We start from the raw sequence: 24,680 nt of genomic DNA on the forward strand, positions 1-24,680 counted from the left end.
AAAGGGGAACCTCTGAAGCCAAACCGGAGCAGCTCAATTAATAATAAAATGGGAAAATGGGAGCGAGCCAAGCGAAGCTCGTAAACAAGCCACAAAAAAACTTGAACTCATAATTTCCGGAGGTGCTAATAAGTTGCAAAATTATTTTCAATGAAAATGGCTGCGGGAAAGCGGGGCTGGGGGCGCTGTGCGAAAAATGAGGGCGGGGCAGCGGTAAAAGTTGCCAGGGCAGCCGCAGAGTATAAAAAATTGACTTCAATTAAAGTGCCATAGTTGCCTGTATAAACAGCACACGGAAAAATGAAAAGCGCAAAACGAGAGCCGAAAGGATAATGATAATTACGGCCAACCAGGACGAGGAGCTGGGAAAATCGGGGGAGAGCAGGACTTTGGTTCCGACTCCTGAATGAGGCTGCAAAGTTTTTGTGTTTATTTTATGCTCGTGCAAAAAAAGCAACCAGAAAATGACGATGAAAGTTTCAATGTAGTGCGGCTGATAAAGAGGAAAAGCCGGGAAAAGGCAGGAGGAAAATGCAGCACAGTGGGTGGCTTTATAGCGGCTACATACGATTACGAGGACGTTAAACAAATAAGCAAAAGGCAATGTGTAAAACCAGCACAGAGAACACAGAGGCAAATGAAGAAGCCAAATGTAGAGCGCGCATCATTGACACACACATACTCAAACGGCACACATACTCACACACCTTCAAAGGCAAGGACTCATTCAGGACATACGGTGAAGATCACAATAATAGCATTGAAGTTTACTCCGAAGTTCTCTCTATGACTTTAGTATACAAATACGAATAATACGAACATACCATTTTATAAACAATTAATCTAACTAAAGCCAAGTTGAATCTAAAGTAAACATCTTTGTTCATTTAAAAATAATTTACCCCTTTAATTAAAGGATGGATTTGTTCGAATTTTTTAAAATAATTTATTAATTTATTTAAATACATATGTATTTAGCAGTAAGTAGCAATAAGGAATTGCTAATCTTCATTGAATGTCATTTAGATAACGTTTAAAAGAATAAAGTTTTTTTTAATTAGCGCTCAGTGATATTGTGTTACCCTCGGCTATATGAACGCCTTCTGTCAATAAAGAAATGAAAAGTCAAAACTTAGCTGGACTTCTGCCACTTTTTGCAGCCACTGCTACCGCTTCTGATTCGAAAGCAGAATCAGAACCAGAAACTGCTGCCCAAAATGAATGACTCGCCAGCGGGCCAAGTTCCCCGCTCAGCGTTCCACTTCCTTGCCCTTCGGCCCAGTAGTGCCACCCCGAGAAACCACCCAACCACCCAACCACCCACTGGGGACTCAACTTGTTGAGGAGTGACAGACCCACTCACTCGCCCGCTCGTCCGCTCGCCAACTCACTCACCGAACGAACGGATGACTGACTGACTTTCCTACCCTCAAGGTTCATCGTCAGTCCGTCAGTCACTCAAACTCGCATTTCATTCCATTTCCATTTCATTCACTTTGCCCGCTGCCCAAAACAGCCGTGTCTCGCCTTTCATTTGGCTGCTTCTTTTTGTTTCAGTGTAGTTTCCGTTGGTTGTAGTAAATTTTTCTCATTTCGCTTTTTGTTGGAGTGGTTTTTATACCCGTGGTTTCTAGAGTGCTTGGGTATGCTGGATAAGAAAAATGTTAGGGGAAAACTTTAAATGATAGTTTCTATATAAACTAAGTTAATGTGAATTTAAAAACATATGTTTTTAAGACCAATAAATATATTTCCAAAAAGTTACTGACAAACATACAAAAAAATAATTTTAAAATTAAAACAAGTCACTTTTTAACTCTTCAGTTAACTTCTTATCATCTATTACTAATAAACTAAATTAACTCAGGCTTTTCCTTTTAAAAGGACATGGGCAATGCTTTTGCGCCGTAGGGTATGCAACAAATTACATGGTATCTCAGCGTCGACTAACTGCATTTCCGGATCAACTTCTATTTGCGCTGTTGCTGTTTTGAGTGTTCCACTGGCCGCGCGTGTGTGTGTGTGTGTACTTTGAGCACAGCAAATGAAGAAAAACCAACTCGAACACACACACAGCCACAAAATGAGAGAGGCATAGAATGAACTAGCGGTAAAATGCATGAACAACGCCGGCTTGCCTGTCATGAAATTTGTATTTGTATCTCAGCGGCTGGCTGTTGCTGCCCTCGTCGTTGCCTCCCTTTCACCGCTCTCTCTCTCACTCTCTCTTTGACTCACCCCCGCCCACCTCGCCGCACCGCTCCGTCTTCTTCTTGCGTCTCGTGCTCATTTTCCGTTGTATTTTTCGATGCAGTCGCCCCATGGATTTCATTCCCTCTGCGCACTTCGAACCGATCGCTCGTACCGCTCCCGGGACTCGAAAACCGAATTCGATAAACGAACCCAAAACCGAAACCCAACACTCGCCGGACTTCGACTTCGATTCGAATTCCTTTTACGCGCTAAATTATCAGACTCTTGAAGGGCACATAAAGTTCTTGAAATTACGACTTTGCCAGATTGTGTTTGTGTTTAAAGAGCAAAGTGTAAACAAAACCGGAAGAATTACTTCGATATCTGACGAAAATGGGTCGCCTTTTCCAATACAATCGCTTTGGCGCCACGGATAACATCAACAAAAACATCAGCAAAAAGGATACTCAGCAGAAGAACAAGATGGTAAGTTTCCAGAGATCCTTAAGTCCCCTTTTGAAATTCCTGATATTGAAGTCTTTTTTGAAAACCCCTTGGTAATGAAACCTTAATAGTTGTAGGAAAATTTTTAGTATATTGGGTAATATTCAAAATTGTTAGTCCCAAGAAAAGTACTTTGAAAGGTATGTAAATTAATGAACGCATAATTACTTCAAGGAAGTATTGAAAGCCTTCTAAAAAAAAGTAATTTATAGCAAATGAAGAACCCTCTTAGAGCTTCCATGGAGAAAAGTTCAAAAAACCTTAAGATGTCTTCGTTCTCAGCCACAATCTATCTTCATAGACATTCATGCCCTTGATGACTCAAGCCGTTCTGGGATCTGTAGTTCCTAGCAGTCTATGCACATTTCACACTCCCCACACACCACCGAAACATCTATTCGGCCAACCCACGCACACTTAGCACTATCTACAGTGAACTCCCCACTACGTCGACCAGGGGAGAGGGGGGGGCCATAGCCAAATTCGAAACACGAACGACAACAATTAAAATGATTTAGTGTCACAGATACCAGGAACAACAACACCGTCCCATAAAGCCAGAAACAACAAAAACAACGAAAGCGCAGCATAATAAACTCGACTGTCGACGTAAATCAGTGGAACACTAAATCACATAGGGCCAAATAAATATGATTTGCATAAAAACTAAATCAAAGTTATATGCAAACAGAGGGCGGGTAGAAGGGCGATAGTAAAGTTAGCGAGCTAAGCCGAGCGTAAATCTAAATTCAAATAAATCAAATTGTAAATGCAGCCTGATTTCTGGCGATAAGTAGAGCAAACAAACGAAGCCCGAACTGGGAATTGAAATCAAAACATATGTTGGCCCCATAAAGATAGTGATTGATTTGAGAAAATGCATTTCTATATGCAAACAAAGCGCATATGTTATTTGTTTTTGATTGGCGATAAGCGCTAACTAGGCTTCATCGTCTAGCCGCGATGCCCAAAAAATGATAGCTTAATTAAGACAAACTACCTCGCCAGCTACCTGAATGCAAAGTCAACTTTTCTTAAGCCAACAGCTACTTTGCTTTACTAATCTCCTTATTTGACTTGGGATGCGGAGATGCCGCGCAGATACACAGATACTCAGATACAGCTCATAACAATGCCACGACATCTGAGCAGCATTTATCAAAATATTTGTTTAAAGAACCACGACGAACAGAGAAAAGTTTGTAATTTTAAACTGAATGACAGTTTGCGTTTTGCCTCCTCCTTTTATGCCGACCTCTGCATTTTTCATCCAGTCATTTTTCACTGGAATTGACACCCATCGCCTTCTGTATCTCGTCTCTCGGATTCTTTTTGTTTTGATCTATGAAAATCCGTCTTCCTCCTCCCTCTCCTCTCCTTTTATTCAATTTCTGTCTGGTTTTGGGTGTAGGTGTTGGCTGTTTTGGCTCCCAAAGGATTGTCTTTTGACAAGGGAAGTCTGGGTGTGGCCACAACGGGAGTTGTTTTACCGAGAAGACTCGAGTCCTACAAAAGACTTCTTCAAACTGTAAAGTGCGGGAATGCGCCCTCTTATATCCCTTAGATCTCCACGTATAAATCACTTGGCACATACCCGAAAGCCCCACCGCTTCCGTTATCAAAATCTATTACCAGACTCAGTCTGTTTACAGAGTCAACTGGATGTGCTGACAAACGATTTCAATTAGCCGGTTCGCAACAGATAAAAGGCATCTCGCCTATCGCGCGGGTCAAAGATACAAAACGCAATCGTCACGAACTGCAGTACGAGCACCATATATCGAAAGAGCAGAACTAATAAAATTGTCACACAACTGTTCGCTCCGTCTGAAATGACCATATGCTGTCTGGTTGGCAGGGAAAACGTCCGAGGAAGGAGGGAACTGCAACCATATTGCTAGATTAAAATCGGAGACAATTAAGACGGAAGAGATAAACTCGACTTTGCAGCGGTCTTATTAAAGCGAACTGCGCTTATGGGGTTTATTCTGTCGAAGTGTTTATGAACATGGGATTATTACTTCAATAAGTATTTGATTACATTTCATTAGGGGCAACAGTTTTAATTAATTAATTTTCTTGCTCATTTAATATTCCGCTTCGATTATAACAAGCATTAATCAGCAACAGGCCCATTTTCAATTTACAAAATATTTAAAATATAAACGGTCATCCATCATAAATTTAGAAAAGGTATGGGTATGCGATTGATAAATTCCAATGATTAAATCAAGTAGCCATCGTATGTTTTGCATAAATGACAAATGACAAATCTATATATATAAAAGCAAGTTGTGTTAGTTCCACCACTTATAACTTAAGAACGGCTGAACAGATTTGGCTGAAAATTGGTAGGAAGCTAGCTTAGAGCCCGGAATAGGAGTTAGGGTACTTTTTATTCCGTTCGACATACCAAAAATCGCATATAAACTGAGTTATTACCTCATCAAACTGACAAGCACACACTACCATAGCATTTTAACTCAATTTTTTTAAAGTGAGTAGAAATTATTTGTGATTTTGGTGAATTGAAGTGAAGTGAAGTTTTTCGTGCTTTTTGTGAATTGAAGTGAAGGGAAGTTTAATTAATAATGCCGCGACCAAGACGATCGAATCTTTCCCGACAAAGCCGTAATGCAAGAAGACTACAAAATACTGCAAATGGAAGGTCTGAAGAAGAACAAAACATTGAACGTGAACAGAACCGCGTTAGAATAGGTCGACTTCGTGCTTCTCAATCAGCAGAGCAAAGAGAGGCAATCCGTAATACGGCTCGGTTGACAATGCAGAATCGTCGAGCTTACAACAGAGGTCAAGAAATAGATCATTTGCGACGCAGAAGAAATTTATCAAGTGCTGATTTGAATCGAGCAGCGTTTCAATACGATTGCATCACTGATTACAGCTTGCATCCTAGCGTTTGCATTGGGCAAATGGACGTTGTTTGCGAGTATTGCGGTGCACTGAAGTTTTCCGGAGAAACGCCTGGATTATGCTGCTTTAATGGTATGTCGAACGGAATAAAAAGTACCCTAAGTCCTATTCAGATACGCACATTATTCGCTATCATAATTTCGACATGTACTCCCTCAAACCCATGTAACCTGTGGCACAAATACAAGGATAATATGTCAGAAGATATTTTACATCAAATTCGTGTCAGTTCCAGAAATCACGACATTGAGATGAATGAGGAGATACATAATCGGGCTTTACTCTTGATCGAAGATATGTGTTACCTCATGTGTGGTAATTTATTAATCAGGTTGGGAATGCCAGCGACATATCCGGCGAACTTTGTTCTGCCTTTTTTTGGAAAAAATTACAAAAATAATCAAAAACCTACATTAATATTTAATTTTTATTTCTGTATTTTGGTACATAGGCGTCGATCAAGTTGTTCTTCCATGTTTCATTGCTTAATGATACATCTGCTGAAGATTTCTCGAAGCAATTGCTGACTATCGGCAATGGTCAAGTACCTGTCGATGAATCGAGCGGATTAATATCATTTCGAAATAATTTTTGTAAGTGGTAAGCCAGGCACGTCCAAAGAGTTTAAAAATTTAATTGAATAGTTGGTGGCTTCATCTTCATTTGTGACTCAGTCAATAGATTTGAATGAATGCATTGTTCCAATGATCTTATTTTGAATTATGTAGTTCAGGTCATCAACATCTTTATTCTTAGCCGCTAAAATGGCTCTCTCACTCAACCATTCCTTATTTTTGTAGTTAGAAATAATGTTTGCAAATACATTGTTGATAAGTTCCTTTTTGATGAGACAAAATTACAAAAATTATTTCGAAATGATATTAATCCGCTCGATTCATCGACAGGTACTTGACCATTGCCGATAGTCAGCAATTGCTTCGAGAAATCTTCAGCAGATGTATCATTAAGCAATGAAACATGGAAGAACAACTTGATCGACGCCTATGTACCAAAATACAGAAATAAAAATTAAATATTAATGTAGGTTTTTGATTATTTTTGTAATTTTTTCCAAAAAAAGGCAGAACAAAGTTCGCCGGGTTTGCTAGTGTCTTATAAATATTCATATCCTAATTAACATGCAAAATATTTTATTCAGATAAATTAGTATGTTGTTGGATGATTAACATTAATTAGTTATACCGAAAATCAGGCAATGTTAGAATGCTTAAGAAAATACTAAGAAATCAAATATAATTTTCCGCATAAACAATGGTTTCGAGCGATTTGTGTTAGGGAAATCAGGCCGAAAGCATTTTCCTCCTCGTGTGGCTCATGATGCCATGCTCTGGTGCCTTCGACGCCCTGCTTAAGTGGATTTCCCCGACTGCAGAGATCCCGTGATGGGCCTCATAATTCTCGATGAGATGCAGCTAAAATTAAATCAACTGCTGGCGACGATTAGCAGCAATGAGCGCAGGCATTTAAATTCTAAGGCATTTTAATGCACTTTTACCCAGGAACTCTGTAACTCTGAATCTCTGGAACTCTGGCTCCCTTTCAAGGCCAGTGATTAATGTTTATTTGGATGTTCGTGTTGTACACATGTATTTACATGCAGACCCTTTGATTTTCGGGGGCCCCTGGAGAGGGGGAGTCTAAGGATAGAAAATTAATTGCACCGCTTTTAAGTGCATTTAATTAGGAATTTCCAAGCAGACGCCTTGTTCACTAAGCCAAAGATTTATTGGGGAAACTGCACAATCTGCAGCCTGCACAATTGATGAGCATAATTAAATAGCCGGCGACTGCAAGCATTCGACTTGCATGCATTGTAATTTATGCTCCATATTTTGTCCAACTACCGAATGCCCCGTCGCCTTGAGTAAACAACAATTTCACTTATTTTCATGCCGTCTGCCGCCTCGACCATCAACTGTCTGCATTGTTATTTTTACGCTCGACTCAATATAAATTTTCGCCCCTCTTCGTTTTGTTCGCCACATGCCACGCCATGAAAATGTAATGCAAATATGCAAAAAAGCTTTCAACGGGATCCGAGCGGCCCAACCTTCTATATCTCTTTTTTCCAACCCCCTAAACCCCTCCCCACTTCTCGTTTACTCTACTGGCTACAAATAGTTTTTGGTTTTGGCTTAGTCTGGCCATCAGCCATCAGAGTACAGAGTACAGAGAACCGGGAACGGAAAACCTAGCCAACATCATCGTTATCACCAGTCCGTTGTCCGTGTTTGAGTTTCATATGGCTTCCCACCAAGGATTTGTGTGCATTACGACGACTAGACTCGGGAAAAACTATTCGCAAGCCCAGTCACTAGACTTCCACACACAGGCTGACGTACTGGAGTTGTAGAAAAAGTTGTCAGTCTCTAATTAAATTGTTCTTCGGCTCTCAAAGTGATAAATTCCCAGAGTTCATTGCCTGCTCTTCAAAACATAAACTTCATATTCATCTCTTGAACAACCCACGCACAAGATAGAAAAACCCCAAAGAGATATGCCCATAAAACGCAATTAAAATTTCAACAATTTTCATTTGCATTTAATAAACCCATCAAAATGGTATTTTAAACACGCATAAAACACCCGGTTGAAAAGAAACAACTCAATTCGATTCACATTTCAATAATTTTTTATATGACCCAATTTTTTACACCTATAAAAATGCCAGACGAAAAAAAACAATGGGAAGCCATAAAAAAGCCAATGCCACACGCCACATGTGGCTAAACAAAGGATTTTCCAGCCAAAGGCAAGGCTAATTGTAATAAAAAATTTACAAAACATACCAAAAACCTGAGCCCATAAACATTTTCCTGGCATATAAAACTAAATTAGTGAGAAAATCATTTTACGAGTCTCCAAAAACGAACTCGTTTAACCGCCTAAAATGAAAAACTCACCGAAAAACCGTATTTTTTCAGGGGGAGTTGGGGGCTGCGAAGGGGGAGGGGGTGTGTGTCCAAAATGTGTGCGGGACGTGTTTTAAAAAATGTCATAAACTACTCGTAAGTCCATGTATCTCTGACATTTTGAAAGCCCCGACACGTGTGTCCGTGCTGGGATCACTTTGAGTTTCTTTTGGTGTGGCATAAAACTGTCAAATTAGCTGGAACTAAAAGCGAGATGTCTACGAAATATTCAAAAGCGCTCGACTAATGGCCCGGAGCCAAATGAAATATTGCTAATTTCGATAGGAAATGTCTGAAGGAATTTTCAAAATTTCATTGATATTGTTGGAACAGAACTTAAAGTGGGTGGCACTGACAGTTTAGGTTTTTTTTTTTTTGGTTTTAGGGTGGCAAAAGGGGAGGGCTTTGTTTTGGCAGCACAGCTGCTTTGGCAATTGCCCAATTTGTGAGCGGATAAGTAGCCGGTTAGCGTTATTGCGGTTGCAATTTAAAAGCCACTAGTCCACTTCCACCAGTTAACCACTTCCCAAGGTGGAAAGTTGTGGGTTGCGCTCGAGTGTAGGGTGGTTTTTGTTTTCCAAGACCCTTCAGCAGCTGCTTGATTTTCCAGAGCCAGCGCTCAGAAATTCAGGCATATGTCGGTGGGACCTCAAGTGGCGCACAAAGGAAACATTTCAATAAATTCATCGACTCACTCCGGGCACTTCAACTAATTTCTGTACCCCCCTCTAAATGCACAATAAATGAAAATTTAACAACTGTTTTTATAAGGTCGAAAAAGGGTCTGCGGCCAGGTCTACCTACCATACCTTCTTGTCTGTCAGCTGTCGAAGGTGCCTCGATTCGGTTACCTGAGTCTTTATTGTAACACATTTTGATTACGAAAATATGCTAACACCTCGCTGGCCAAACAAAGAGATGACCAAGAATGAAAAGCCGGCCCGGGGCGCTGTTTCATCATCAATTAGAGCTCAACCTTTCCGCAGGGCAGGATCGGAATATAAACCAATTGGAGCGGGAGCGGGGGATAGACCTATGATTATTGCATTAGCAGGCAAAGAGAAACACCATCAAAATAACGAAAGGGCCAACACGCCAACACCTTTGGGTCACTACTGTGTGTGCTGGATTTTATTTCGGGGCCAGTTTTCCTCTGGCTCAAGGCCTATTATCATTGAAATTACGGTTCCTTTTCTTTCGCCTGGCCTTGCATAAATTAAAACTCATGTAGCTGGCAAGAATCGTAGCCATTAAACGCTCGTTGGCCCATTGTGTTTGATTTAAGCCGATAAAAGGTACACTTTTGAGGCATTTCACGCCGCTTTTCCCCGCGCCGAAACTTTCAACAGATTTATGCGCTGCGTGGCCACATCAAAGGCAACCTCTTCTTCGGCCATGGCTCGTTGGCCACGAATTAATGTCCGACTGACCAAGATGTGGCAACAATTTTGGGGTGCCTCCATGTTTGTTCACATATAAACAAGATTTTCAATTGGAAATGCAAATCGATGGGATGGGATGGCCTGCAACGGAAGTTCTGCGTCTGCACTTCCTTTGTTTGGGCTCCAAAGCCTCTAATTTATTGAATGTGTTAAAGTTTATAGCCGCCAATTCGACGCCGTCAACTAGAAGGCATCCAGAATCTTAAATGTATTGATGTATAGTGAAATTAACGTTTTAAACCCTCAAAGGGCCACTTTGCTTAAAACAAAACCCCTTCTCATAAAGCTCTAACCAACGGCGGCCAAAGTGTTAACTTGCACCACCTAAAAGCGGGAATTATTTAAACATTTTCGAGGGAAAAGTAGGTGTTGAAAAAAAAGCGACTAGCAACCCTCGACAGGAGCTGCATATGAATATTTTATAAGCGAAATGAAAGGCAAATACGAGTAGGGAAAACAACGGAGAGGCAAATTGTGCAACAATGAACAAGTAGAGCAAGCGCATTACAAGGATATCACAGCAGCAGTGACCCAAAAGCATTAGCAGTCGTTGGGTTTTTTTCAGCCGGGGAATGACACTGGGAATGGGAATGGGATTGGTCTAACAAAGGCAGAATCAGAACAAAGCCAGGATAATGGGATGGCAGTGTGTGTGCTATCTGCGTGGCTGTTGCACAAGAGCCCTGTTCGAGTGAAATGGGAAACCCCGAGGTAGATAAGATTTATAGGGCCACTCCTGACACTTTCTACAAATTTCCCGACCAAAACTAACAAAAAATCCATCTTGTTTGTTCTCGCCCCGACAGCTACGTAATGCCATCAAATGTCCAGGATACTCGGACATCTATGGTCAGTTCAATAAGGAGTCGTCCTTCGAGAAGTGCCAACAATGGAGCAACAAGCTGCAATTCCCGACCGCCGGTGAATTGGATAAACAGGAACCGATCCAGAGTCGCACGCACAAGGTCTACGACAGCATGAAGAATTTTCTGCACCGCAAACTCTTCGCGCAACCCTCGCAAAAGGAACAGAGCTTGAATGAAGAACCCACCAGCGATTATGATGAGGTGTGTATAATTTATAATATGCTAGAAATAATGCTGGGAAAAAAATTGATATACAAAAACAATAGCAACTTAAAACAAACAAATTAAATACTTATTAAAATTTATGAAATATGTTAATATCATACCAGAAACTAGTCTAAAACTAATTTCATTATAGATAGCATTTTTGATAAGGGTCTATGTAAATTAATATTTTGATATCTGAGACCAATTCGTGTAAAACATTGTGGTGCACCCATAATAGGTTTCCACAAGTGGAACCATAAATTTAAGAACCCTTTCTTTCGAATGGTAATTTAATTGGTTTTTCCCCTTTCTTTTTAGCAGGACCTTCTCGACTCCTCGTACCACGCCGACGCGGAGGAAGAGGAGGAGGAGCGCGACGCGGATTGCAGCTGCAGCTCCACCGAAAGTAGCAGCAGCACCACCGGCAGCAACTCAACCACGCCCAAGCGCTCGCCCCAGAAGTCCTTGCTGTCCCTCAACTGCTGGCAGAGCAGTCAGCCGAGCAGCGACTCCAATCCCGAAGAGGAGGAGGAGGAGGATGCAGAGGAGGACTCCGATGCAGGAATCTCCGATTGCTGCCAACTGCTGGCCGAGAACTCCCCCAACTCGATGAGCAAACGGCGCAGAGCAGCTCCTCTGTTCACCAGATACATTAGCGCCAATCAAAACTCGGACGACGATGAGGACGAGGAGCCGGAGTTGCTGGAGTGTCCCTGGTACCAGCCGAGGATTACGGCGAAGGCGTCAATGGAACACCTCCAGCAGGCGACACCTGGCAGCTTCCTCCTGCGCCGCAGCACTCCGCGGCACTTCGAACTCGTCCTGCGACTCGAAAAGAGCAACAAGGTGAAGAGCTATCCGGTGCAGTCCACCCGGAATCAGATGTACCGCCTGAAGGGAGCCAAGAAGCAGTTCACCAGCCTGAAGGCCCTCATCACGCACCATTCCGTGATGGCCGAGCAACTTCCACTGACATTGGACTTGCCCAGGGAGCGTCATGTGGTGAAGGCCTCGTCCGTTCGCTATGCAGATGACTTCGAGCCACTGGAATCCCTGCAGCTGCTCGGCATCCTGAAGAGCCTGCAGGCCAAGAGCATCGAGATATAGAATATAGTTATGAGGCGGGGTCTCATCGGGCGGGCTAAACATTAATATCGAACTGCAAACGGAACGATAGGTGAAAGTAATTAGGAATTTTGTTTGTTGTATGCATAAGTACTTGTGATATAGTTTACGGAATTGCGGGCTGAGCAACCCTCGAATTTAGTTAAGGCTACCGACTAATTGAAATATATTGTAACCGACGTACGGCTAAGTTTTCTATTGTTAATGCGGAATATGAATAAAAATCGAACAATGGCATTCAGCAAAAACGCAACCCTCGAGAGTTCAATGTGTCCACGCCCCGGCAATCGATGCGTTTCCTGTTTTCCCCCACCCCGAAAACCCGAGGAACCCGGGAGTCCTCCAGGAGTGGAGGGTTGGCCGGAGAACGCTTCACTTACATGTGATTAGCGATTCGAGTGGCTCTCATTAATTTTTCAAGTGCGGCTCGTGGAGCCCTCGACGCAATTCACCCGGCAACATGTTGCTGGTTGCTGGCAACATTTTAGTGGCATGAATAATTACAGCAGCTACATTAGTTACAACATCGCTTTTCAGCATTGCAAAGTGACGACGTCGTGTGCAAATAAATAAATCATGAGGCTTTTGCGGGTGATTACCAGGTTTCATTCGGTATTTGATTGGATAAAATATTGATTCAAAAAATTGTTATGAAACAAGAATAAATGCAAGCGTAGAAATTGTGTAAAAGCCTGCATAAATTTGTTTATTTTTGGTAAAGTAAAGTAAGTAAATAATTAAATAAGTAATATTTTCTCTAATGCCTTCATTGAATGCTTACTGTTTTTATTTTATAGTCCATTGTTAATAGCCAACATAAATTAAATCTTTTATCAAATTTACTGTCAAAATACAAAACACTCTACATAAAACTAATCCTCAAACGCATATAAGTATGCTATGGCTTTCAAAACAGATCCAAAATCCAATGAACCCTAAAAGCATACAGCAAAAGAGAAAACAAGAACACATTATAAGGGATATGGAAAAAATGCCTATTTAACACAATTATCCTGGGTCCAATAAAGCCGGATGACTACATTTGCAATATTCCCCAATGTCAGCAATATCGCTAAATCATTTCCGTTTTAGCCAGTGTGAAAAAGAACCTTTTTATGGCCCATGATTGATATTCGACATTATTTGCTTACGCCAAATAATGGCCATAATTCACAGATGCAAACAATTGGCAGGCAAGTGCATAAAATATTTAAATATAAACTACAAATATTCGCACTGACAGCAGCCGGACAAAAGCTGAACGGATTTCACCCCAGAGGCCGTGGCACAAAAGACCATTAACAATAACGAGGCCGGGAAAAAAACATCGGCAAACAAATTACAAATAAATGGAAATGCTGACAGCATTAATAACGTTACATAATTAATAAGCGAATCGAAATGAATACAATAACTGAAAATGGAAAATGTAATAATTATGACAATAAATTAAGCGAACAAGGGGCTCGGATTCTTTTAGTTATTTATTTATTTAACTGGCGTCAGTGCTTTACGATTTAAATCGAAGTCACCCAATCATTAATTGCCTGCCAATCAGACCAACCGCAAACTGGCAATATTTCAATGAAATTGTCTTCGAAATTACCAGAGCACACAGAAATGGAAAACCGAATGCCTGGGAAATGGAAATAAAACAATCTTATGTTTCTGGATTGGCAATATACCTAGAATGGTTCACATAAGATTCCGGTATCCGATAACCGTAATTCAATGGAATATTTGGAAAATACTGCAGTGGAGTCCTTCCAAATTTCATTTACCCTCGTCCTTTGCTGCTTTCTACTCCTTTCACTTCTCCGTTGGACGTAATGGAATTCAAATTGAATTCAAAAGGGAGCCGGAAGTGTGTGTCCAGGCATATGTGAAAATAAACATTCAACATTTTCGCTAATGAAGTGCTTTCATCTGCAATGCATGCAGAGTTCTTTTTTTGCTCCCTTTCACTTCAACTGTTTGCATAATTTTTGCACCAGTTTGTTTAGCTTTTCAATCCCGACAGATGGGAAAGCAACAAAACCGAGAGTGTCGCCCGGTAAATTTCATTTTCATTTGTATATGCCTCACTAATTATAAAATGGTTGCAGTAATTCTATAGAAAGCATCTAAAATACTCCCTTGGGTAAAAGTAAACACAAACAAAGGGTCATGCGAATGGTAAATTAATTAAATGGAAATTAGAAAGTGGTCGATTTAGAAAATTAAAATGGTAAATGTGGCCTTTTGCAAAGGGATTGTCTGGTTTTATAAAAAGATATTTTTTTTTTGACATAAAATGAATGTGAATAATAAAAACAAAATGTAAAGTTTTATATTTAAATACTTTAAAAAAAAGTTAATTTAAATAAAATTTGAAAAGATTTTTCTATGAACGCATTTCATTGTTTTATTTTTTACTGAAACGTGAGCTTTACAAATATTTATCTTAATCCCAATTAAAATTTGTTTATCTAACAGCTCAATAATTACGCCTTTGATGCCTTCAATTAAGTTATACATCTGTGTGCTATCATTTAACCACCATTGAACTGCACTATTCATATGTCCACCCACTTCCACTTCCCACCTCTTTTAACCGGTTCTAACCGCAGCTAATTACAAAAACAGCTCTTCTATTTGAAGACCCCCAACCCAAGCTGGCCATGTCCTGGGAAAATCAATAACCGACGACGAGTGCATCCATGAATGGTCAATCATTCAGCAGGGATTCTCCGACTACCATTCATTCATCCGCATTACCAAAGGAGTTGAAACAGGAGTGAAAGGAAAATCTGTGGGAGCAGGACCCCCAGCGATGAATGGCATTTGCCATGATGTTGCCTGGATTATCTTCTGTTTATATGGGATTTATTTGCAGGCAAGCAGGGGAGCAAGGGATGCAGGATGCAGAAGCAGGAGATGGAGCATGTGTTGCCATGACGGCCGCCATTGCCTTTGTGCGCCTTTTGTTGCTGCGGATGCTGCCAGTCTGGCATTGCATAAATGTTTTGCCTTTTAATTAGCACGCATTTCAGATTCGACATTCAGCATTCAGCATTGGCCTCCTCACAGGCCTCTTAATGCGCTTAAAGCAGATCCAGCAGCCAGCCTCGATTGATAATGATGGAAAATACTGGCCAGCTGAAGAGAAAATTCAATCAGCCACAGCTTCGAACTCCCAGTTGAATAATGCAATCTGAAGAACGGAAGACGCAAGGCAAGAAAACAGAAATGCACTTGTAATAAATTCGGGGAAGTTTAACCATCAAACAACTAAATTTTCCTTGAGTCTAATAAGAAATGGTTTGTTTTTATAAAAAAAAAAATCATTTGTAGATCAATAAAGTTTAATTGCTTTCTTTTACTAAAAATGAGTTCAGAAGAGAGCTACCATTTAAACATTTAAAATTCTATTGACCTAAAACTTAAATAAATTGAAAATATAATTCTGTGAGCTTCTGCAGTGTCTTGAATGGCTTTTGTATGAAAGCTTAATAAAATATCTTCATGTATTTTTCGATGAGTGGCAAGACCAGTAGCTCGCAGCAGTATGGCGGAAATTATGTGCCACTCGAGTGTCCAACGAGCCGTGACCCGAGTATGATGTAAGTCTGAGAGAGAAGTGCAAAAAAATTGTGTCAGCAGGGGCACGCACAAGGATAGCGAAACCGCCCGGTGGCTGGTGGCTGACTGACTGGCCGACTTATCCCTTATCCTTAGCTACGTGATCCTGCGACGACAGCAGCGCCAGAAAGTATGCAACAAGCAGCGCAGAGTGCACTCAATTGTTTAGCTGCCCCTCGGTGGTAAAAGGGTGTGGCACAGAGTGAGTTCCTTTGTGGCACACAATCTATATAAAACAGAAAATCAGTTGGCACTCGGCCAAGTGCATATTAAAAGCATTCAACACACTCTGAGGTTGGAAAATGATTTTAAAGCAGGCAGAAAACCAGCACTTTAAACGGAAGGAAAGCTCTTGGGAATTAATTGTATATTATTTTCCACTTTATGATAGGTAAATATTTGCATTTGAGTATGGCATTAATTAAAGTAATTACCCTTTCCTCTGCCATCTTTCTATCTCTTCTAAGCAAACCAAAGCAACTAACGAAATAATTGAACTTAATTGTGTGGCTTCGTTTTAAATTGGTTATGACAACCTTTGGGTTTTCAAGCGTTTGTTTTCTTTTGTTTAACATTGCTTGAGCTCTTTATAAACTACATTTAATTAATGTTTTAGTTTAGCCAAATGGTTTTCATTTTAAAAGGGTAAAGCCCCTAATCCCTTAAACGCAAAACAGTTTCTAGGAATTAAATGCTTTTGCTTTTTAGTCTCAACAAATAAGCTTTTATCATTTAAATATGCCTGACTTTAAATTGATTAAATAAACCAAAGTATTATAAAGGCATATTATATCTTGTATGTATACAATTTGTGTGGCTCCTGGCTTTCAGAATACATTTTCTAAGAATTAATTAAAATTAATTCCACCCCCAAAAGCTGTTTAGAGTATTATCTTTAAGCGATAATGAGGCTCTTACGATTTGCATCCCCAAATCAAAATAATTGTCCGCTTCCTGTTGCTGCTCGAAGTAAAAGGAATAAATCAAAATGCCCATATGTATCCTTTCTCTAAACTTGTATCTTTTAATTTTGTTAATTAATCGATATGTTCGCTCCTTCCAGCGATTCGCTTTGGCCCCCTGTGGCCAGGCAAACAATTAGAGGAAAAGGAACATCCAGCTGGCTGGGCGAAAAAGGCAACAGTCTGTGTCCCTTGCAACAATAACACATGGCATCACTACGCCCATGCCACCCGCCACCCATTACCACCCCCTTCGGTCGCTCACATGATTTACAGTCTCAAAGCCCGGCGGCAAAAGTTAAGAAATGAAATTTCAAGAAAATTGCACAAACAACAGGAAGCCGGCAAAAAGTGCGGGGTGGAGTGGGTGGAGATCGGAGCTTCGAGGGCATTGAGCCAAAAAGGAAATATTGTAAAACTCTGGCTATAAAGCAAATACACGATACATATCATCCACGGAGCACTCGGTGGTTTGGGGGAACCCAAAAATGTGAGCAGCACAAAAGTCGTTATCTTAATTACTTTTATAGCTTCGATTTGGGGCGAGTGGAGCCAAATGCCAGTAACGCCAAAAGAAAACACAACAACAGAGAAATGACAACTACAAGGAACAAACATGGAAGGGCAAGTGGGAATCAAGGATACCTTGGAAAATGTCACAGGGAAATACAAAAAGGTAGATGAGAGCTCAAATTAAATTAATTATTTGTTAACAAGAACGAGACAAAACTGAAAGGAGCTTTAAAATAAATTGAAAAGAAATAAGAACAATTTTAAGCGAATTACAAATTATATTATTATTTCTATTTATTTAACTTGTTGTCAATATTGCAATTTACTTTTCAGTTGCTTTATGACTTAGAATTTCAAATAGTTGGGAATACAGTTTAGTAAAGGGTATCTAAGAACAGAAGTCTAAGACTTTTCCATTCCGTAAACCACATAAAACCTTTAAGAGCAGTCGAGGAGCCTTAAAGTAACCACAGGACCTCCCCCACAGATATGCGATACAAGGATATTACGAGTATGACATCAAGCATATCCACACAGACCACACAGCCAGTCATCAGATATGCTGGATGCTGCCTCATTACCCCATAGAAATCTTCGCATATTTCGCACTTCATTAAGTCACATTTTTCAAACGATATCAGGGTGGTTGTGCCTGTGTGTGTGCCACTGTATGTGTGTTTGCCTAGTTAGCACACCAGTTAATTAACAGCTCGAGCACATATGTGGCTAGATGGCTTTTTGGTATTCAGGTTACTAGAGCCTGTCCTTGAGCCGAGGGAGAAATTTCTAAGGACCGCACACAGCCTGCTTAATATTTCATGGTTGACTTTGGGCCCGGCTCTTAAACTAGACACTTAATTAACATTTTGAGCGCTACCCCCACGCTCTCGGTGGGAATGGCCAAAATCAATTTCCCTTTTGCCAGAAACGGAAGCGGCAAACCGGATATGAAAGACGAATGCCCGCGGGCGACAATCGCGGGAAATTCCGGGGCGGAGTATAACAACATCATGGCCTTTTAGCTGGAATTATTTTGCCATTTTCCATTTGCCTCCTGGAGGAGCGTTTCGCCTTTGATTATTTATGTCGCGGTATGTGGCTGCCGCCTGGCTAAAAAGCCAACATCAATAAACTGTTGACAACTCGAAAATAACCGCGAAAGAACTGAAAACCCGAAGGGGGTAAATGCGACGCGAGCTGACTGGCACTTTGTTTATTGAAGTGCGCTAAACTTTTTAGTCGCCATCACCGTCCTCGTCGTCGTCGTCGTGGCTTGTTAATATCGAGCAGCGCATTATTTATGGCAAACTTGCCACCAAAACACTTTTATTCCAACGCCGATGGCAGGAGCATAACTTTTAACGAGTTCTCTTCAGTTCGCTTGAGTTACTTTTCCATAACTCACCTGCTATTTTCTCACTTTCCCGTACATTGAATATGCTACAAAAGTTGCTCGGATCTTCCTGCCACTCAATACCTTAAAGTTGTGGAAGGTGAGAGAAGGTGGAGGCAAGAGGGAGTCTGACCACGGCTCCGTCCTTGGCCACGAGCAAACCAACCATAAGCATTTCATTATTAGAACACAAAAATGTTTAAAATTTCATTAAATGGCTGCGTTGTCCGGCCCCATACAAACATAGCCAACTGGGTCCCAGAGGGTGGCCAGGAAAACATAAGGGAAAAAGTGTTAGAAAGCAGGCAGAAACCGAGATACACTTCCTATAAAGAAATACAAATCCGGAAAAAATATCTTAAATAAATATGAATTTTCGGGATGACGTTTTTAAAGCACTTTAATAAATAAAATATAATAAACCTTTATTAATGTATTAACAATGAATAAGACTCATTTAATATAAACTTCAGCATAATTTAATATTTTTGTATTCATAATTTTATTTATCAGAATTCAAAACTATTTTGTTACAAATTCATTAAAAGATATTATGTTGTTTATTTATCATAGTGTATATTCAACCAGCTTCGCAATGAACACTCTTCTCTTTCCCCTCACACTTGACCTCTGCCCCACAGCTAGTTTTAGCCCCTAACCGCATCATAACAATAGCAGAAACAACAAGAGAAACCAGCAGACGGACGGAACAATTCATAAAAACGTTTAACAAAACGCAAAAGTGAAACTCGCCCCTCAGTCAGGACCGAACTGACCGAACCCAGAATTGAAATTCCCAGACAAGCAGGAGAACAACAACACGGGGGTAAAGGATATATATGTGGGCAAGAGGCTGGGATCCCGTGTACGGGTTGCAATCATAATGAGCAGCCATTCCAATCCCAATCCCAATCCCCGACCAGCAACACCGACATCATGCCACAGGAGCAACCACCGCCAAAGTGGTCAGCAGCAAACATTGCAATTTCATTTAATAACAAAATATTTGGACAGCACCAACAAGCGAGAGTCCTGCTCCTGATGAGCTAGGAGATTTGCGGCGATGGGGGAAAGGACATGGACTCCTTGCAAGGTAGCAAAGAGTGGAGGCAAATTATTACGTCTTTATGCAGAAATTATTTATGATTGCTTTGTCTAGACTTGGCGGCGTCGAATGAAGCCACACAATGCACCGGAATTCCGGTCTCAGGGAGTCCTTGCAATGTTCGCCGGGTAATTTATGTGCCTATTGCTCATACGCCGTGTGAACCGGCAAGGTGAGAGGTGGCTTTAAAGTTTGGTTTTAGTAGGTGCACAAAAAATGAAGCGCTAGTTGGTACCTACAAAAGTGTAAAAGGTATCTGAAGTGCAGTTTTTGCACATTAATAATAATAACTTTTTTTCCATTATTTATTAAATAAAATGTTACTTTTTTAAAAAGCTCTTTTTGAAGACAAAAAAAGAATCACTACTTTATTGCAACTTTAAAGTGTCCCCGGGAAGCCAGCGAAAAGAAGCGACTGCAAATTGCATTGGGTAAATTTAATTAACGTCGCATTGAATTTTAATCAAGTTCATTCAGCGAATGCGACACAACACGTGACATTATTTGCATGCGAAATTAACCTGTGACAGGCCACCCGCCACCGCTTTTTCACACGTTATACGGTTGAAGGTCTTTCGGGGAGTCGGGGGAATTTTTTAATCAAGCTCCGTGAGGTTTTTTCGCCCGTCAGGCTGTCAGTGCGGTTCGGCTCACTCGTTAATAGATTGGAAATGTGATATTGAAAGCGACCGAACCGACTATTTGCGAGGCTCTTTTTAACGGTGAGACTGCGGCCAATTTCAGCCGAACCATTGTGCCACCGCCAATCAGTTGCAAATTGTTTGTTGCACTGCCGAATTTGCACACATTAGATTCGGGAAACAAGTCCACAGAGCAAACGGGTTGGCAATGTAATCATTTCGTTTATTACGTTTATTACGGGTGTACGGATGCTGTTTTCGTACATTAATTGAAATATGATTTGTGATTTTGTATCCAATCCAAGTCTGCCAATCCCGACATGTTTAAAGAGTGGTTTTGGCCACCCTCTTACCATCGAAATGCCAGTGATGCCAAAGCAAATTTGAACTCTAACCGGCAATGTATGCAAAATGAATTCATGACACGTCCTCGCCTCAGACTCCTTTTGCTCGTCCGATTTTATTCATATGCTCGGCATGGTAAACTGTCCGAAAACTGTCATTGGAAGCTCTTCCCCGTAAATACAGTTGCTGTGGCTGCCGCCGGAGCAGAAAGTCAAAAAGTTTCTGGCTTTCGACCAATATGCAAAATATCAGAAATATGCAAAACGCTCAAGTCAAGGCGGGTCCGCCCTCTAACTCCGTTTAAAACATTTTTCGAAAACACTTGAAAACAAATTCTAAATAAAATGAACATGAGCAACTTGTGGTAACCGCTGTGAGGGAAAATATTCAGAGCACTGCACAAAATTAAATAAGGTAACCTAAAGAAATAAAAAAATTAAAAGGAATACATTAATAAGATTATTGATTCATGAATAGAATATCTTTTTCCACAATAATGGTTTTGTACATAAGTGTAATATTATAAAAGTATACAATGAAAATGTTCCTTATTATAGAACTCCCATTTTCTCACTGTAAGTGCGTGTAAAGTTTGGCTGTGGCAAAATTCAATTAACTTGTCCGGGTTGATTGAAGTTTTAGCTTAGAATCCGACAGATTGCAAAAGTTGCATGTGTTGGGGACATTTTTCACTCACTTCTTAGGTGGAAGCCTGCATAATTTTAAACACAATCTGAATTTGTATCATTTTGCTGTCTTAAATTTAGCTGGGAATAATGATCTTCTTTTCCTTCTGAAAACGTCGACTACTTCATCACTTTTTAGTCCAGTTAACCGCTGGACATATGGCCGTCATCATTTAGCGCATATATCTCCCGAGAAGCCTCTTAAAACTCGCTCTTAAAAACCATTCCAAATCACGCACTTTTCCCCTCTTCTTGCCCCTTTTCCTTTTGCCAATCTCCCCAGCGATTCTACCCCTTGAGTGGTCTCCGTTGGCAGCCCATTGAGGGGGCGTGTCAATAGCCCAATGCTGCATTTAAATTGTCCATTCCATTCCATCAGAACGTTTACGAGATGTGGACGATGTGCAGCAATGTCTGAGCTTTGATGCAGAAACACAGTGGTTTGAGTTGTGTCCAAAAACATACAAATAAAGTTTATAATATTTTTTTAACAGTAAGTTTGAATCAATCATTCGAGAAAAGGTAAAGGTAAGACTGCATTTAAATAAAATATAATTCATTCAAAAGTTTTTCCGTAACAATGGTTTCATTTTTTTGGGCTAAGAAGCGTATTCTTTTTAACATGATTTTGTTTTAGTTTTTCATTATTAAATAAGTTGATTCTCTTGCCGAACTTTTCTTTTCAAAAAGTGACTATTTTTATGGCTTGGGTTCATAAACCCACTGTTTTTTTTAGTACTCCTTGCCCCACCGCCATCCCCGCTTTAGTTGGCCACAAGCAAATGCACTTTCCTGGCCACGACTAATTTTATGGCCCCCATTCTCGGCAAAAACTTTGTGTGCGTCTCCGGGCTGCTCATTTCTTTATTTAATGGGCCCAGCCTGGTCGGCTTTGGCTGCTCTGGACTGCCTGGGCTGGACTGCTCTCCTCTGTACTGCCCTGCTCCGGACCGGCGGAGTAACTCCTCTTAGCTCTTAACTCATAATTGCCAGCTTGGCCAGCGCCGTCTCGGCCATTATGACAATTGGCAATGCACCCAAAAAAGCAGCAGAGCCAACTCCTTTGATGCGTGGCCATGAGGCCAGAAGAACAATTAAATGACAAGCCAATTTAATGAGCAGACGGCGGATGGTGGATGGCGGATGGCGGAGATTCCCGGCCAAGATGATGTCTTGTCTCAGTTCGCGGCTTAATGGCCAAATTATTGTCACTTTGAAGTTTTGGCGCCATTAAAGATCGGCGCTTAAAGGGCAGACCGTTGGATGCAATTGAAAACCGCACTTTTACAGCTGAAATATTATGACGTTAATTTCACGAATTCCCCCCTATATTTTTTTTGTTTGGTTTTTGCAAATGCGATTATTCAACTGGCGACGCGTCGCTAATTCCCCAACGAACCCAAAACAAAAAGCCACTCACGCGTGATTCGCCAAAAACCAAACTGAGCTTAAATTCTGACTTTAAAGCGGCTGCAAATATGGCGAAATAATGAATAATTGAGTGGGCGGGGCTGGCGTGGCCGATGTTTGCCGTATCTATTCGGTTGTTTTATTTACATAACACTTTGGCATTAATCGATTTATGCTGCCCTCCGGCGATGACTTTTCGCATTGCCTTCACTCACGGTTCATTGAGCCTTGTTGAAATTGTTTAAATTATTCGCATTATTTGACATGTAGTTTTGGGGCCAGCCAATTATCGCCGATTGCTGGCCATTGATAATTGCATTTGGTGAGCCAAAAATGTAAATTAGTTATTTAATTATGTTGCATAATGGAGTCGAGCGAGCCAAACAAACAGTAGAAGTCCAGTGGGATATGAAATTAGCCAGAATATGATTAATTTAATGCCTAAACGGATACAAATTATCCAATCATATGCTCCGTCTAGCGGTATTTTATTTAAATGATAACAGCCGCCAGTCAACAACAAAAAAAATTTCACACAAGACTTCCACTAACCCCAAAAAGGGGCAGCCGGAAAAAATCTGAGCCATAAAGCTCGGTAAATGCTGTTAACATGGTAACCGGGGAGTCAACACGCACACACTCTCATGAACAGGATCCAAAACACAAACACACACACACACACTCTAATACACACACACAGGATAGAGGAACGTGAAGCGTTTTTAATTTGCGTATTTTAGTCACGTTCAGGTAAATCTCAATTGAATCGAATGTGACACCGGATGTGAAAATTGTGCACATTTTCCAAGCATTTTGAGCTGGGGGGAAAATTGAGATGGCAACCGGAGGGGGCATCGAAATGGTCATGTTGCTGTTGTCATCGACGCGTTGCTGCTGTTCTCATTTCTTTTTTTTCTTTTGATTTTGCTTTTGCTTTACTGCCGTTCCTATTCGAATTGCTGGTGGATGGAAAGCAAAGCACGAGGCACAAACAAAGATCGCATCAGTAAGCATGCTGCAAAATTTTCCCTGCCGAACAGAGGGAAACACGTCGTCAAATCTATCTTGCCGATTCAGGGGGACAGCCGTGGATGAATGACGGGCATGACTCTAGCCTTTGCTTTTCCAAATTCACTTGAAAAAACCAGGGAAACTAAAAATAAATGTATAGGTACCCAAGAGGTATAAATTTTGTAATGATTATTCAAAAAAATACAAAACATTTGTATAAAATAATGTTTTCTGTTTATATAAGAATTCAAAATTAGTTTTCTTAAGCAAATTTTAAAAGTATTGTAAGCACTTTTCTTTTTGAACCTTTAAACTGATATCGAACACCAATCTTTACTTTATCTTTCAAAAGTTTCTTCCTGTGTGAAGAGAAATCATGGGTATAGTTGTAAACAAAGCGCTTACAGGACATTGCAGACAGCATTGCCCTGTCTCCCCCTCCTGAACTCCTTCCTTCTGTCCTGATTTTGCCATTTTCGAATTCCCATTGACGTGGGCCCCGGCTACTTTGTGTCCGTGTCCACAGAGCTGTCCCTAATATGCCGCACCTGATTTTTATGACGAGCCAAGAGTGTGAACTGTGCGATCCAAAGGCGAAATGTGCGGAGTTAGAGGGGGCGGGGTGGGATGTGAGAAAAAAGGTGTTAAAATGGGTCCGCTTTGAGGCACGCACATGTTGACCCAGGCCAGGAGGCAACTGGAAGGAAGGATATTCACACACACACTGCATCCTGAACACCTTGTTTTGCTTTGATGCCGGAGTGGTGGTGTTGGTAAATATTGACTCGG

At 40.8% G+C, this 24,680-nt stretch overlaps 1 protein-coding gene across 2 annotated transcripts; it reads left to right on the forward strand.

Moving 5' to 3' along the window:
- Positions 1-2,323: 2,323 nt before the first annotated feature.
- LOC108093218 (uncharacterized G-patch domain protein DDB_G0278987) lies at positions 2,324-12,457 on the forward strand. Of its 2 annotated transcripts, none has more exons than XM_017193184.1 (3): positions 2,324-2,679; positions 10,813-11,073; positions 11,398-12,457. In XM_017193184.1, the coding sequence occupies exons 1-3, from the start codon at positions 2,587-2,589 to the stop codon at positions 12,184-12,186; spliced, it is 1,143 nt and encodes a 380-aa protein (XP_017048673.1). In that variant the 5' UTR covers positions 2,324-2,586; the 3' UTR covers positions 12,187-12,457. The 2 variants fall into 2 exon arrangements, with proteins under 2 accessions (XP_017048673.1, XP_017048674.1); XM_017193185.1 differs by having other exon boundaries at positions 11,401-12,457.
- The last annotated feature ends 12,223 nt before the right edge of the window (positions 12,458-24,680 follow it).

Source organism: Drosophila ficusphila, unplaced genomic scaffold, assembly GCF_018152265.1.
Source record: "Drosophila ficusphila isolate 14025-0441.05 unplaced genomic scaffold, ASM1815226v1 contig_106, whole genome shotgun sequence".
NCBI lineage: Eukaryota > Metazoa > Arthropoda > Insecta > Diptera > Drosophilidae > Drosophila > Drosophila ficusphila.